At 37.3% G+C, this 16,343-nt stretch overlaps 1 protein-coding gene across 2 annotated transcripts in view; it reads left to right on the plus strand.

Annotated features, from left to right (window-relative positions):
* Positions 1-16,343, plus strand: part of PTPRO (protein tyrosine phosphatase, receptor type, O) — a 283,195-nt gene that overhangs the window by 228,987 nt on the left and 37,865 nt on the right. Inside the window, exons 14-17 of one of the 2 annotated variants that reach the window (XM_011990820.1) lie at positions 2,435-2,567; positions 4,895-5,015; positions 10,744-10,812; positions 14,100-14,183. In XM_011990820.1, coding sequence (XP_011846210.1) covers positions 2,435-2,567; positions 4,895-5,015; positions 10,744-10,812; positions 14,100-14,183 — 407 coding nt within the window. The remainder of the gene's footprint in view (positions 1-2,434; positions 2,568-4,894; positions 5,016-10,743; positions 10,813-14,099; positions 14,184-16,343) is intronic. The other variant, XM_011990821.1, reaches the window with a different exon arrangement.

A 16,343-nucleotide genomic window follows, 5' to 3' on the forward strand; every position in this document is an offset into this window, starting at 1 on the left:
GATTTCTTTGAAGTTTTCTGTCAACAAGTTGGCTCCAGTCAGAAAACCAAACTTCAGGTACTGTACCTTTTGATCTACCTTTTCTCAGTTAATTTTAATTAAGGCTAATTATCTGGGCAAAATAAGAATCTTCTATTTCTTTGAGCTATATCAAATGAAAACTGTTTATTTGCTCTTTTGTGTTTCAGGGATAGAAACTAACAGGATGCTTAGACCAAGCCCACAAGTTGTTGAGAACGTTTATCTTTGTCTGTATCGCCTGTTCCTAATTCATAAGCCACTCCAGGTCAGACAAAGGAATAAAGGTCATAGGCCATTGAATTGATCAAGGGAAGGAAGACCCTACCATATAAAATATAATTTAACAAATATGAACCAATTTCCAAATATATAAAAGGCACTGTATAGAACACACATGATAGAATCAATATTTGCCTTCAAAACATTTTTATATGGTGTGGACATTGCATAAGTATAGAAAAAAAGTAAAGTAAAATATAAGCACCAGAAGAGAGGTCCATATTATCAAGAGAATTTAAAAGAAACATGCATATCTAGTTTGTAAGCAGGACAGTCTTGCTGCAAAATGAAGACCGAGAGAAGGCTGTTGCTAAAGTTCTAGAATTACAAATGGCAGATATGATAAACAGAACTGTTCACCAGGTCAGAATGAATGCAAGGAAAGAGATGAACCTGCAGTTCTAGGAGTGGCAATGCCACAAGGAAAAAATATTTCACAGCCAGAGGTGGAAGGAAAAGGACAGATTTATTAGGGATTTTACATAATACAGTGTGTAGACTAATACTGTGAACATAAGTAATTGATCTTTTTTAAATAATGAAGTTCATGAGATTGAGAAGAAAAAAGGATTGCTGGGAGTGCAAATCTTTTCATATTGAATGCTAAGATAATTTGCTTTGATTCCTTTCTCCTTTTGAGATTCCCTTCTATGAATGTATCTCTTGTTGATTTGTACTGAACAGCTGAATTTTCCCTATTCTAAGAATCCATTTGGAGAATAACTGCTCTGCCAATAATGGATTTTCTTCTCTATAACTACAGTGATGCCTTCCTTTAAGAAAACAATGGTTAGTTAGCTACTTACTACAACCGAGTCCTGTTAGCAAAAGTCTTTCCTTAGAATAATTCTTTTATAGAATAGTGAAAGGGAAGGAAGTGGAAGAAAATGCTGATGGCTGTCATCTCTTTATGCAAGGGTGTTTCAAAATCTTATTTTGAAAAAGATGCTGGTTCATCTTTTGCTATTGTATAGTAGTACTTGTCACTGGTCTGGTCATGGGTCCACCAAGTTAGCAACTTTCTTGACTCAAGAATAGGTTAATGCTAAATGTTTCTTAGTGCAGATAGTTGCCATGTTTTAGTGGATATTATATAAAAGCTAAGAATACAGACAAAAGAGTAGTGTCCTTAATATATAAAGAATTGCTACAAGTCAAAAAGGTAAAGATAACAACCCAAAACAAATATTTCATAGGAAAATAAATACAGAAGTCTCTTGAACAGATGAAAAATTGAGCAACCTTACTTATGGTTAAAAAAATGCCAAATAAAACTACAAAATACAATTTTCACTAGTAATAATGGAAAAGCTCAGAGTTTGCGAATGTATGGTGTTGGAAAGAATGTAGGGAGGCAGGCATTGTCACGCATTGATGCCATAGTTGAGTAACTTGAAAAATGCCTATAGAGAACCATTTTTCAATAGCTTTCAAAATTTTAAATGTGTACTTTTTGATTCAGCAATCGAGATTTTAAATGTACACTTTTTGACTCAGCAGTTCAAAGAATATGGCACTAGCAAAGAATATATGTGTATGTGTACGTTCACACATACATACAAATTACATGCATACATTGTGTGTATATATGTATGTGTGTGTCTCTATATGTACATGTGTGTGTCTTCCCAAATTTGTGAAATGATGTTCATTGTAGGATTGTTTGCAATAGCAAAAAATCACACACCATTTATGCGTTCATCAATGGGGGCTCATTAAATAAAGTACTGTTATGTCCTTTCAACGGATTTCTATCCAGCCCTTAAAAAGAATAAAACAGCTTAATCTGCACTGATATGGAAAAAGCACCAAAATATATTGATAACTAAGGTAAAAAAATAAGCAGAACATTGTGCAAGCTAAGCCATCACTTATGTTTTTTAACTGTGTCATATGTTTGTACATCCATAAAATGCATATGGGAAGAAAAATAATGCCCGACAATGGCTGCTTCCATGGAAGGGAATTGGTCAGATCAGGAATGGGGAAAAAAGGAAACATTTTTCAATGCAATTCTTTGTCATCTCGTAAATTTTTTACTCTGTCAGTCTATTACCAACTCAACTATGAAATATGTTTTTTAAAAACATAGATGAAGATAACCCAACATTTATCTTATTTTCTGAAACCCCAGGAACCGGTTGCTGTTTCTTCCCATGTCGTGACCATCTCCAGCCTTCTTCCTGCCACTGCCTATAACTGTAGTGTCACCAGCTTTAGCCATGACAGCCCCAGTGTCCCTACGTTCATAGCCGTCTCAACAATGGGTAATTATACACATTAGTGGAATCTGGTCTTTGGAAGTTCTTTCCATATTTTTCTCACTTTTTCTTTTTGAATATATATATGTATTTGTGCCAATATTCCACCAAGAAATCCCAAGCTTCGGGGTCAGAGTCCTTAATTTCAATGCCAAAGTGCACTTACTACCTATGGCATTAGAGAAAGACATTTGGTACCTCTGAGTTTTTTTTTTATCCGTAAAATTGGAATAATAATATGTGACTTTCTGAGTTGTTTTGAAGCTTAGAAATAAAATACTTAAATCCTTAGTATGTGCTGTCTAAATGCTAGCTGCTAACTCATCTCATCTTCTTCAGGAATAGGCACAGTACTCCTATCAATCCAATTTCATCTATTTAGCCTTGGTCTTCATCTGTCACTGATCAGAGAATGACATAATTATAACTGGGTCAAAGCAAGAAAGTTTCCAATCCAACCAAAAATATAAGTGGGAATATTAGAGATTAACGAAAAGTCTGGAATGATGCTGTTTATTTCTTATTCTTTTCTTAGTTGTATTACATGTGTTACTCCTAGTTTGTTAGAGTCTGATTCTGCAACTTGAGACCCTCTATGAAGCCTCTTGTAATAAAGCCACTCATAATTTTACTGGTTTAGTTCCATTTCTATAATATTAGTCATATATTTAGCTGCTATATTCAGGGATGACTGGAGTGGACTGTTTTTTCTTTTTCTTTTTCTGTTTTTAATTTTTGTTTTTTCAGAAAAGAGGACAAAATATATACCTGCAAAGTATTTTAATGGTCTCTCATTCCTACATCCTTGTACACTTTCTAAAGTATACAGTTGATCATGAATAATGAGAGAGTTAGAAGTGCCAACCCCTGCATAGTTGAAAACGCACGTATAATTGTTGACTCTCTCAAAACTTAACTATTCATAGACTACTGTTGACCCGAAGTCTTACCAATAATATAGACAGTTGATTAACACATTTTGATATGTTACACTTATTATATATTGTATTCCTACAATAAAGTAAGCTAGAGAAAAGAAAATGTTATTAAGAAAATCATAAGGAAGAGAAAATACATGAACTATTCATTAAGTGGAAGGAGATCTTCATAAAGATCTTCTTCATGGTCTTCACACTGAGTAGGCTGAGGAGGAGGAGGAAGAGGAGAGTTTGGTCTTGCTGTCTCAAGGGTGGCAGGGAGGAAAGATAATCCATATATAGGTGAACCTGCACAGTTCAAACTCATTTTGTTCAAGGGTCAACTGTACCTTAATGCCCATCATTCCTTGTCAGCTCCATGACAACATAGCACAACAGGTGATATTATTAAACTTATTTACAGATGAGGAAAATGAGGCCCACAGAAAACAGATGAAATGGCTTCTCTCCAAACGGCAGTACTCAAGTGAACAAACTCTTCTGACCATGAGTCTATTATTCTTTCTGTTTAAGCACTCTACTCATAAACTGGAGCCAAGCTGGCCCAAATGGGAAGTAATAAGTACCCAAAACCTTAGGGATCAGATGCACCCACTCATTCTGTGATTTTATGATCAATGCAAAAGATCCTATGAGTCCTCAGGCCCATTTTGAAGAGTTTTATAAGAATATTTAACTTATGTTCCTGCCTTTGATATCCTGTTCTTCCGTGTAGTATGAAGAAGTAGACAATGTGTAAGTGCCATAGGAGACAAGTCTTTATAGAGAGTACATGAAAAGGACATGACCCCTGTTCTTCAGGGCTCTACAACCCATTAATAGGTTTAATCTCTTGAGTTGTGCAGATGGAAAACCTCTAAACATATGGCCATGGATCATCAGAATGCCTGCTTCTAGTAATGTGTTAAGTGCTTCAGCAGATGGTAGTTTGCTAATGTCTTTTTCATATACACTATTAGTGGTAAGCAAAGTATACAATTGTGCTTTCTGACTTCAAAATCATGGGCATAGAATAAGAGGTTGCCATCCTCTAAGCTTTCAAAAATGTTAGAAAATGATAATACATGATAATGATTTCTATATTTTTAGCTTTCAAATGAATTTGAACTGTGGCACAGGTATTCTTCATTCTTCAGTTTCCCTGTGTAAGAATATCCTGCAGGCCTTTGAAATGGACTCAATTTTTCCAGATACCTGAATACCACTTATCAGTCTAGTTTGCTAAGTTACAGTTGACCAGGAAGAGGTCATTGTTGGCTTGGGGAACGTGATTGTTACTATTATTGGTATCGTCGTAAGTTCACTGCTCTTAAGACTAAATGAAAAACAATGAATGGTTCTGTTTGGTTCCCTATAACAGAACCTATGATGAAAATGCACGACTTATCTCTTTAGTTACAGAGATGAATCCCAATGTGGTAGTGATCTCCGTGCTGGCCATCCTTAGCACACTTTTAATTGGACTGTTGCTTGTTACCCTCATTATTCTTAGGAAAAAGCATCTGCAGATGGCTAGGTAAGTTAAGTTTTACTAACCTTTTATCCACAATCTTTAAAATATCTTTATCTGCCATGTATATATTGTTTTTGCAGACCTAAGTTGTATAGCGGTATATTTGATTTTAGTTTTCAGTGTCTGTTTCTATTTTGTGTGTTTTCTAAATAGACTTTGAAACATTATATTGTAAAATATTACCATTGAAATGAGAAAGCAAACGATTGCTTGTTTACACAAAGTCAGACCTCTTGCTATCAATCTTGGCATTTGAAATAGCCCATATATGGGAATCCATTACATCTGGGTACTTTCAGAACACATTTGGAGTAAAAGAAATATCCATGTCTGTTCGGTATGATTAATGAAAAAAGTTAATAAAAATGGAGATGACAAGAAAGAATGGGGAGGAAAATCCTCTCCATAATTTTAAGCTGTTTTATTGGAAAATATTTGTATGGTTTATGATTAGGTCCATTAGCAGTCTCTATTAGTTTTACTCCTATTACTCAGAGTTGCAGCCAGCTTAGCTTTTCTTGCAATTAGAAATGCCTTTGATTTATTATTTCAGTGCTTCCCTGTTCCTTTGACCACTGATGCATTGCTCATCAGAGCACATTCTCAAGCAGTTTCTGTGGCCCCCTGTATTATCAGAACAATCGATCAATTCCCTTAAAAACTGTTGCTTATTTGAATACTACTTGGTTTGGGAAATTTGATTAACATTTATATTTGCCCAATGTTAAACTGCTGAATTATAAATTAACATTTTTCTCCTGTCTCAGAGGTCTTTCACTGACATATTTATAAATAAATTCATCCATCCAATAGTGATCTAATCAGTGCCTGACATGGCATATCCAAAGAAAAATCAGACATCAAAGTTCCACGAGGAACTTACCTACTTAGCTGGATATATGAATAGAATAGATAGATATATTTAAAGGCATAAGCTGACATGTAGCATAAGGAGAATTAAAAACAGGATACCATGAAAGTAGAGAATAAAGACTAATTCTGAAAGTCAAAATTAGCTTCTTGAAAGTTGGCATTTGAATAAATCTTAAAAGGATAAGAAGAGATGTGGGATTGCACTGTAACTACAGTGGAGAGGTCAAACCTTTTTTTTTTTTTTTTTTTTTGAGACAGAGTCTTACTCTGTCACCCAGGCTGGAGTGCAATGGCGCCATCTTGGTTCACTGCAAGCTCCGCTTCTCAGGTTCAAGCAATTCTTCGCCTTAGCCTCCTGAGTAGCTGGGATTACAGGCATGCACCACTAGGCCTAGCTAATTTTTGTATTTTTAGTAGAGACAGGGTTTCGCCATGTTGGCCAGGCTGGTCTCGAACTCCTGACCTTAAGTCATCTGCCTGCCTCAGCCTGCCAAAGTGCTGGGACTACAGGCATGAGTCACCATGTTCGGCCTCCTTGAGGTCGAATCGTGACTTCCAACTTGTGGGAATTTGTGTAAGTCACTGAAACTTCATGTGTTCATATTACAAATATTGATACATATATGACAGTATATGAAACAGACAAAAAATGTACCTTCATGGAGCTCATATTCTAGTAGGAGAAAAAGACAATAAACAATAAAGATATAAGTAAAAGGACTGCACCTTATGTTAGCAGGTGATAAGGAAAGAAAACAAAGCCAAGTAAGGGAGATAAGCAGTACCAGTGTGGGGATAAGGTTCCTGGGAGGTGAGTAGGCTCCACTGAAATAGTGGCATTGGAGCAAATACTTGAAGCACGTGAAGGAGGTAGCCTGTGTTGTCTGTGGGAAGAGTGTGCCCAGTAGCAAGAACAGCTGGTGTAAAGGCCCTGGGGTAGGAGCACGACTGAGATGTTCGAAGTGTAGCAGAGGGGCGGTTGTGACTAAAGCGGAGGAAGACAAGAGTAGAAGGAGATGTCAAGTCATACAGGGCTTCGTATGCCGTTGGAAGGACTTTGGCTTTTACTCAGTAAAATGAGCAGGCATTGCAGGCTCTGGGGCAGAAGATTGACAGCATCTGACTTAGATTTAACACTTTCATTTTGACTTTTATGTAGAAAACAGGCTGCACTGAGGCAAGGACAGAGACAGGCATATCAATCATGGTAGCCAGGAATCCAGGCAAGAGATGGTAATAGTTCAGTCCAGAGTAGTGACACTGAAGGCAGAGAGAAGCCATCAGATTCTGGAAGTGTTTTGAAAATAGGAGCAACAGGATTTGCTAATAAGTTGATAGGGAATGGAAATGAAAAAAGGAGTTGAGGCTGTAATGCCAGCATTTTGGGAGGCCGAGTCAGGCGGATCGCCTGTGGTCGTGAGTTCGAGACCAGCCTGACCAACATGGAGAAACCCTGTCTCTACTATAAATACAAAATTAGCCGGGCATGGTGGCGCATGCCTGTAATCCCAGCTACTTGGGAGGCTGAGACGGGAATTGCTTGAAACCAGGAGGCAGAGGTTGCAGTGAGCCAAGATTGCACCATTGCACTCCAGCCTGGACAACAAGAGTGAAACTCCATCTCGAAAAACAAACAAACAAACAAACAAAAGAATTGAGGCTAACTCCAGGTTTTTGGCCCAAGCACTGGAAAGGATGGAGCTGCCATCAACTGAAAGAGGATTCCAGGTCAGAGTTGGGGGAATATCAAGACTTCAGTTTTGGAAATTGTATTACTCAGAGATCTCTAGAGAGACAAAACTAATAGGATATATATTATATATTATAATAGGATATATATATTAGATATTATATATAGGTATATGGGAGTTTATTACATCTTAAATTCCACAATCACAAGGTCCCACAATAGGCTGTCTGCAAGCTTGAGGAGAAAGGAGAGCCAATCCGAATCTCAAAACTGAAGAACTTGGAGTCCAGTGTTCAAGGGCAGGAAGCGTCCAGCACAGGAGAAAGATGTAGGCTAGGAGGCTAGGCCAGTCTCTTCTTTTCACGTTTTTCTGCCTGCTTTATATTCACTGGCAGCTGGTTAGATTGTGGCCACCCAGTTAAGGGTGGGTCTGCCTTTCCCAGCCCACTGACTGACTCAAATGTTAATCTCCTTTGACAACACCTTCACGGACACACCCAGGATCAATACTTTGTATCCTTCAATCCAATCAAGCTGACACTCAGTATTAACCACCATAGAAATATTAAGTTTGAGGTAACTTGCAAGTGTAGGTGCAGAGTCGCCACCTGAATATAAAAGTCTAATGTTTGAAAGAGAAGTTTTGGTTGAAGATATAAATTTGAAGAGTTGTTGGCTCGGCATGGTGGCTCACGCTTGTAATCCCAGCACTTTGGGAGGAAGACAGATCACTTGAAGTCAGGAGTTTGAGACCAGCCTGGCCAACATGGTGAAACCCCGTCTCTACTAAAAATACAAAAAATTAGCCAGGCTTGGTGGCAGGGGCCTGTAATCCCAGCTACTCAGGAGGCTGAAGCAGAAGAATCACTTGGACTCGGGAAGCAGAGGTTGCAGTGAGCTGAGATTATACCACTGCACCCCAGCCTGGGCGACTGAGTGAAACTCCGTCTCAGGAAAAAAAAAAAAAGAGAGAGAGATGTTAACATATAAATTGCATTAGAGCTTTAGACTGGATGAAATTCAGGAGTAAATGTAAAAGAAGGTCCTGCATTAATCACTGGAACAATCAGTATTAAGGTTTTCAGGGAGAAAAGAAGACAACAGAAAGACACTGACTAGAGGCAGCCAGTGGAGTAAAAGGACAACTAAGGGAGTGTGGTGGCCTGGAAGCTAGGGGAACAATGTGTATGCAGAAGAGATGATAATCGCCCCTCCATTAATGGATACTTAGGAGCATTAATGCAGTAATAACATAGCATAATACTCAACTCATAGGAAGTGTGCAGTAAATGTTAGCTTATAATAGTAATGATGGAGGAGGTGATAATAGATGTAGTAAAGCAAATAGTGGTATTTTTGAGCATTTTTTGTGGTATATACCAAAGATATTTAGGAGGGGTGGTTCTGATTCTTTCAGCTAGTTATTAAAACAGAGATTCCCATCATTTTTCATGCCATGATCCTTTTTGGCAGTCTGGCGAACTCTCCTAAGAATAGTGCTTCCATTTTATGTGCCTAAAATAAAATACATAGGATTATACAACTATATTGAAATATGATCATCATAATATTTAAAAAGCAAATGTGTTGTATGCTTTTTAATTAGTACATTAAATGTCAATATGTAATAGTCTAACAATTTCATCATGGTGATGAATATGACCAATATTTCAAGATAACTGCAGCAAGTCTATTATTAAAAAATATGTAATCTCTATTGTTAGCAAATCACACATGTGGATATTATGATGGTTTGGTACCTACTTTAATCATAGAAGAGACTGCTAAGTTTAGTCACAGGTTGTGAAAATAAATATGTACCTTTTTTCCACATTTGTTCATAGAGCCCTAAATTCTATCTTTGGAACCCCAGATTAAAACCTTTGAGTTAGAGGTAAAACAAATCCCATATATAGGAAATCGCATAGGAAAATTCATTAATGAGGTATAATTTATAATACACGATGATATTATATTAGTGTATTTTTCAAAAGAAGAAAATTGTTCTTGGAACACCCTAATAACAGGTAGATAATTCAAGTAATTAGCACATTGTGCCAATAATGTTAAAATCTCTGCTTCAGTTCTGAATATTAAATCCATTAATTCCATATAAAGAAAAAATGAGATACATGAGCCCCAGTGAGCTGTTATTCATGCATGAAATTAGCCAAAAGGTAGAGAAGGCATGAGAATATGTTTACTTTTTCTCTACTTTTGGAAAAAAAAAAAAAAACTTCAACAGTGTTTTTCCTAGCAGATTAATAGGCCACATTTTGGATAATAGGCACACCAGAAGCTTGCCTATTTCAGTACATTCCACTCTTTTATTCGAATCTCCAGTGATGAATAATACGGGCATCGCAATATCAGAGAAAGATTTCAGAGGAAGTAAACAATCCACTTGATCCACTATCATTGTAGAGAGGAAATGAAAATGCCATAAAACAAAACCCTACGAAGAATTTTTGCTAAAGATGGAAAATGCTGAGTTTCTATATTACTATTAAAGGCTTTGTAAAAAGTAAATAAATATTATACCCCAAATAGTTCAAATATTTATTTTAGAATCATGAATGCCCTTTGGAAAGGATTGTGAAGTGAATTCTTTTGGCTCAAATAATTGGATTTGCAACCTTGCAAAAGATTATTTCATTTCATTTTATCTTTCTGTTTTGCATTGTATGCCAAAGGGGAACATATGGAACTTGTATTAGCTTCTTTTTATTGATTTATTTATTTATTTATTTAGTTTTTTCTTTTTGAGACAGAGTCTTGCTCTGTCCCCCAGGCTGGAGTGCAGTGGCGCGATCTCGGCTCACCACAACCTCCGTCTGCCAGGTTCAAGTGATTCTCTTGCCTCAGCCTCCCGAGTAGCTGGGATTACAGGCACATGCCACCACGCCCAGCTAGTTTTTGTATCATTAGTAGAGACAGGGTTTCGCCATGTTGGCCAGGCTGGTCTCCAACTCCTGACCTCAGGTGATCCGCCCAACTCGGCCTCCCAAAGTGCTGGGATTACAGGCATGAGCCACTGCGCCCGGCCTAGCTTCTTTTTATTAATTTAATGCTGTGGTGATAAGCTAGTAAAGACTCTCTTTACTTTTATGTCAATGTAAGAATGCTTTGTCAAGCAGTAACCTTGATTCTGTGGTTCCTTTAAAACAGGGAGTGTGGAGCGGGTACATTTGTCAACTTTGCATCCTTAGAGAGGGATGGAAAGCTTCCATACAACTGGTGAGTATTGTTTTGGAACAAGCTTCTACATAGTTTAACTGTGCTGTGTGTGCTCCAAAGTCAATTTTACTATCCTTTGGGGAAAGTTTTGTCTGATTATCGTTTTGTAATTTCAGTGATGGTAGACTTCACTGGCTGGATCTTCACAGAATATAATGGTTTATATAAGCTCAGCACAGTTCTGAAGTAGGGAAGACATCATGGTCTGCTCTGTGTTTACAATATTAAACAAGGAACTGACACAGTGGTGCACAGGAGCCCATACCTGTGCTGAAAAAGGGCTTAAACGCAGTAGCCACACAGAACAAGTGGTGGCTAAACGCAAGAGAATAGATTCCAGTGAAGCAGCTTGAGACAGACCAGCATCTCCATTTTATTTTATTTTATTTTATTTTTTATTGTTTTGTATTTTTTGAGGAGAAAGAATCTCCCTCTTTGGTCACCCAGGCTGGAGTGCAGGATGATCTCAGCTCACTGCAATCTCTGCCTCCTGGGCTCAAGTAATCTTTCCATCTCAGCCTCCCGAGTAGCTGGGACTACACACATGGACCACCAAATCTGGCTAATTTTTAAATATTTGTAGAGACGAAGTCTCACTATATTGCCCAGGCTGGTCTGGAACTCCTGGGCTGAAGTGATCCTCCCACCTCGGCCTCCCAGAGTGCTGGGATTACAGGTGTGTACCACCATGCCCACCCAGCATCTCCATTTTAAACTCACATTTCAGTACCTGAGGCAATAAGAGCCACCACTTCTGTTAAAAAATTATACAGCCCAGGCCGGGCGCGGTGGCTCACGCCTGTAATCCCAGCACTTTAGGAGGCCGAGACGGGCGGATCACGAGGTCAGGAGATTGAGACCATCCTGGCTAACACGGTGAAATCCCGTCTCTACTAAAAATACAAAAAAATTAGCCGGGCGTGGTGGAGGGCGCCTGTAGTCCCAGCTACTCGGGAGGCTGAGGCAGGAGAATGGGGTGAACCTGGGAGGCGGAGCTTGCGGTGAGCCGAGATCGCGCCACTGCACCCCAGCCTGGGCGACGACTGAGCAAGACTCCATCTCAAAAAATAAGAAAAAAAAAAAAAAAATTATACAGCCCAGCATTCAGTTCTCATGCTTACAGATAAATAAATATCAAAGCCAGGGAAGTTTCATAAGAAAACATGGCTTCATTTTTCTTTATGCTTGAGTATTAAGGATGTGGAGGGAGGACGTGTTAGAATTTTAAAGAGCATTGTCAAGAGATTGAATTGGTTGACATTATACCTGACAATGATAGATGAAGATTAACAATCCCACCCAGTTCAATCAATGCCCAACAAAAGTACTAATTAAGTAAACATTTAACATGAAGCTGGTACTACTTACATGATCTAGTTTGTTTCTTTTGCAAGAAACTATGCAAAGTATATGCAAATGAATATATGTCATATTAATCATTGTTAAGTTATTTATTTCTGTTTTCTAACTCCTAAAATGGTTAATCTTAAAGAAATACACATGGGAGACTGGAAATTTTACAGAATCAATGAGGGAGGGAGAACTTTATTTAGGATATCAATTTTACTTCCCTCTGTGTAGCTGATACTCTAGTTGAAAATCTAGTTGAAACCAGATTTCTTTTAATAAGACGATATGTTGTGCCACTTTAAAATTTTAACATGAATAGAATTTTGCTATTAAAAAACAACCCAACTGTGAAGAAAAAGAAATCCATCAACCCTCGATGGTGAAAAATTAGGAAACATTACTAGGTTTGTTCAAATATATTAGTACTCTTTCCAAAATTAAGAGATTGACTCCCTGATACTTGTTTCTTGCCTGATTCACCCTTTTAAAAGGCCCAGTGGGAGACCGGTGATGAGTGGCCCATCTAGGAACCAATCCGATTATATGTATTTAATACTTGTGACTCATGAGAGTTAGGTATTAACTAACTTCACAGCCAGTCACAATTCATAGAATTTATGGGAGACCAGTCATGGGAGAACTGCAGCAAAAGAGAATTCACTTCAAGATCTTTCTATAAAATCAAGCACATCTTGCAGCTCTTCGCAAAGACAGTTTTGCCGACTCTAGCATTTTCTAGCTGACTGAGAATAGATATCTCAGTGAAGAATTGTAATAAATGAAGTGACAAGGTGACAATATTTTTCCCCCTAATTCTCAGAATAACTCTAGATGCAGTCACAGGGTATTTTAAAATCTATATTAATGGGTGTTCTGTTTGACAAGTGGTTTGAATATCTGAAACCAGGCATTTTAAATCAACAGTCTGAATTAGAATTAAAGTGAAACTAAACTATTTTGCTCCTACTTAGCTGCGTATCAGTGAGGTCACAGACTAAGGAGTTGATGAGCTACTTATCTTGAATGAATGATATTCGAGTATCATCCATACCTCTGTTTTAAGGGTTATATTTACAAATTGTATAGTAATTTAAAAATAATACAGAAAGTCATACTGAGTAGTGCAGCTTTGTAAGAATGTCTCTTAAAAGCTTAGTCTTCATCGGAATCAGTATATGTGTATATGTAAACTGACCTTTTTTTTTTTTTGAGATGGAGTCTCACTCTGTCGCCCAGGCTGGAGTGCAGTGGCACAATCTCGGCTCACTGCAAGCTCCACCTCCCAGGTTCACGCCATTCTCCTGCCTCAGCCTCCCGAGTAGCTGGGACTACAGGCGCCCACTGCCACCCCCAGCTAATTTTTTGTATTTTTTTGGTAGAGACGGAGTTTCATCGTGTTAGCAAGGATGGTCTCAAACTCCTGACCTCATGATCCGCCCACCTCGGCCTCCCAAAGTGCTGGGATTACAGGCGTGAGCCACCGTGCTCAGCCTAAAGTGACCGTTTTTATTTTCTCACACAAGCTGCTGTTTAGCTGTCAAATGATGTTATAGAGGTTTCTTAAAATAGGCTTAAGCATAGGAAGAATAATATGCAAGAATAAGCCTCAAGATAACTAATGAGGCATTTAAGTGCTTCATTTGACTGAACGCAAAATGTAATCGCCTGGTAGCAGACTAATTGACACAAAATAAGTTGAAAGAAATATATCTGATTACAGTAAGGTCATGTGTGAATAAAAACTGATTTTGTCAATATTGTAGCATTTAAGCCCTCACATTTATATTTCACAAAATGGATTAATATTTAATTGTAATTAAGGTGCTTGTCATATTAATTAATCCCAGTAGGTAATTTACTTATATCTATTCACAGTTTATATTACTAACTCTTGCAACTTTTTCATCTTTCCATCTGTTATCTATTAATGCACACAGGCGTAGGAGTATATTTGCTTTCTTAACCCTGCTACCCTCATGTCTTTGGACTGATTATCTTTTGGCATTTTATATTAATCCTTGGTAAGTGATTTTTTTTTTTTTTTACTGTTTAACACAAACTCTTTAAAAGTCAGCTTTCAAGAAGTAAACAAAAAGGAAAGTTTCTTTTTAACTATTTTGTATGTTCAATAACATCTAAAGTTATTAATCATGTATTGAAGTGAATTAAAGCAGTTAACGGTATAAGGATGTTAACTATAAGGTTTTCTGTTAAATTTTTTTCCTTGATGTTCTTGGCAAGCCTATTTTCCCGTTTAATACTAGTTATTTGCTTCTTCATTGAGTTAATCCATTGGCCTCTCATCTTTGCAAATAATGCTTTCCATTTTCCATTATCATCTTCATGCATTAGAGAGCTCCAAATTTCCAAGAAGGTAGAAATGCATTAAGAAGGAGAAATCAGAGTCTATACAGTTCTCTGCATCTGAGGCCTCCTTGTTTTTATAATAATGCTAACTCAGTGACTAGGAAACAGCTGACTATATGCAAGCCTCTTTGTATGATTATCTTATTTCATTCTCCCCCACAATCCTGCAGAGAGTATTTTAGTCCCATTTTAGAAATGTGGAAATGGAGGCTTAAGGAGATTAACTGTCTTAATAGCACATTCCACTATGTACAAAATCCAGGTTCCAAACTCAGGTCTCTCTGAAATCTGTTCTTCCCTCTGTAAAGAGCAGACTCCTTTAATTTCTTATTTTCTTTAATTTCTAGATCATTTTAATGATCAAATCTTGAAGTGTTCCTTTTGACTTTTTAATAGGTAATAATAATAGTAACCTTGAATTCTGAGACTAAAGAATCAAGAACTATTTCTTCTCCTGTGCTATAAGATAAAAGATAGCGGTTTCCCAGGGAACTGACAAAAAAAAGTCATTGTCCTTAAATATTAATACCTAGTGTTTAGGTACTAAATTATGTATAGACAGATCCATAAATGTGGACAACTTGAAAAGGTCTCAGAAGAAAACAATAAAAATATCTCATAGACTGGAAAAAAAAATAGCTTATGGGGTGGTGGTGTGGGTATGAGCAATCTGGAGCATTTATTTATTCAAAAAGACAATTGACCAAATATTCTTCAGCTCCTCCAAGGACAGAATAAATACGGCTGGCAGAATTTAGGATTTCAAGTTGCACTGGAAGAAACATAAAAAAGGATTTCCTCAAAATAGAGACTGTTAATTCCAGAATTCATATCTTCTTTAAAAAAAAGAGACTAGAGGAAAGCTTTTGAAACAAAGTAGACATGATGTATAAGTAATTAAGTCAAAGGAATGTGCTAGATGCCGAGGACCCATTCACTGTTATTCTAAGTTCGTTGTTGTTATGGTTTTTAGTACAGGGCTTCAGCACAGTCAACTCCATATTTTCAGTATTTGACATCAAATAGTTTTCAGGTATGAATAGCACACACAAATTCCATTTCGACCTTCAAAATATACATTTACTTTTAACTGAACATCTACTAATCATCCTCAAATAGTGTGCCTATTGTTAAAATACTGATAGCAAATACCCATAAAGTATCCCAGATTGCAAATAAAATGAAAGAAAGATGCATATATCATTTCCTTGCTTAATTCTCTGAGACTTTCTCATTTTTCACAGCTCATTTTTAAGGTTCTGTAAGGTAGGCGTGTGCTAATAAGCAAGTATTCCTTAATAGGTCTCGTTGATGAACATATCTTCAAATTTCAGCAACCCTCACAAGGTCTGCTATTTATAGTACCAATCAAATAGCATGAAATCCAACTTATGGGGAGAAAATACCCTTCAGGAATTTTTAGAAGAATCACCTTGAAACTGTAAATGGTTGTCTCCAGGTGAGAAGAGAAGGTAAAACATAGAGCTCCATGCTTTCTGTCACTTCAGTAAATTTCACACATACCAACTAGTGAAAACATACTGGATATAAACTATGTTCTCAGCCCTTTTGTACAATGCCAGATACAAAAGAAGTGAAATTCATATTCCCTGCTCATTGAAATACAGCTTCTACTCACACAACCACTCCAATTCCCTGTTTGCTTCATCTAATAACTGGTGGTTATTTTCCCCTGCTTTCATTGGCTAAAGAGTCATTTTTAATCCTCCTAATGATGTGTTTGTCTTCAGATTTCACCTACCCTGTTAACAACAGCTGTTAATAACAGAGCCATCTCCCCTGATGCACACTGC

Source organism: Mandrillus leucophaeus, unplaced genomic scaffold (assembly GCF_000951045.1).
Source record: "Mandrillus leucophaeus isolate KB7577 unplaced genomic scaffold, Mleu.le_1.0 Scaffold383, whole genome shotgun sequence".
Lineage (NCBI taxonomy): Eukaryota > Metazoa > Chordata > Mammalia > Primates > Cercopithecidae > Mandrillus > Mandrillus leucophaeus.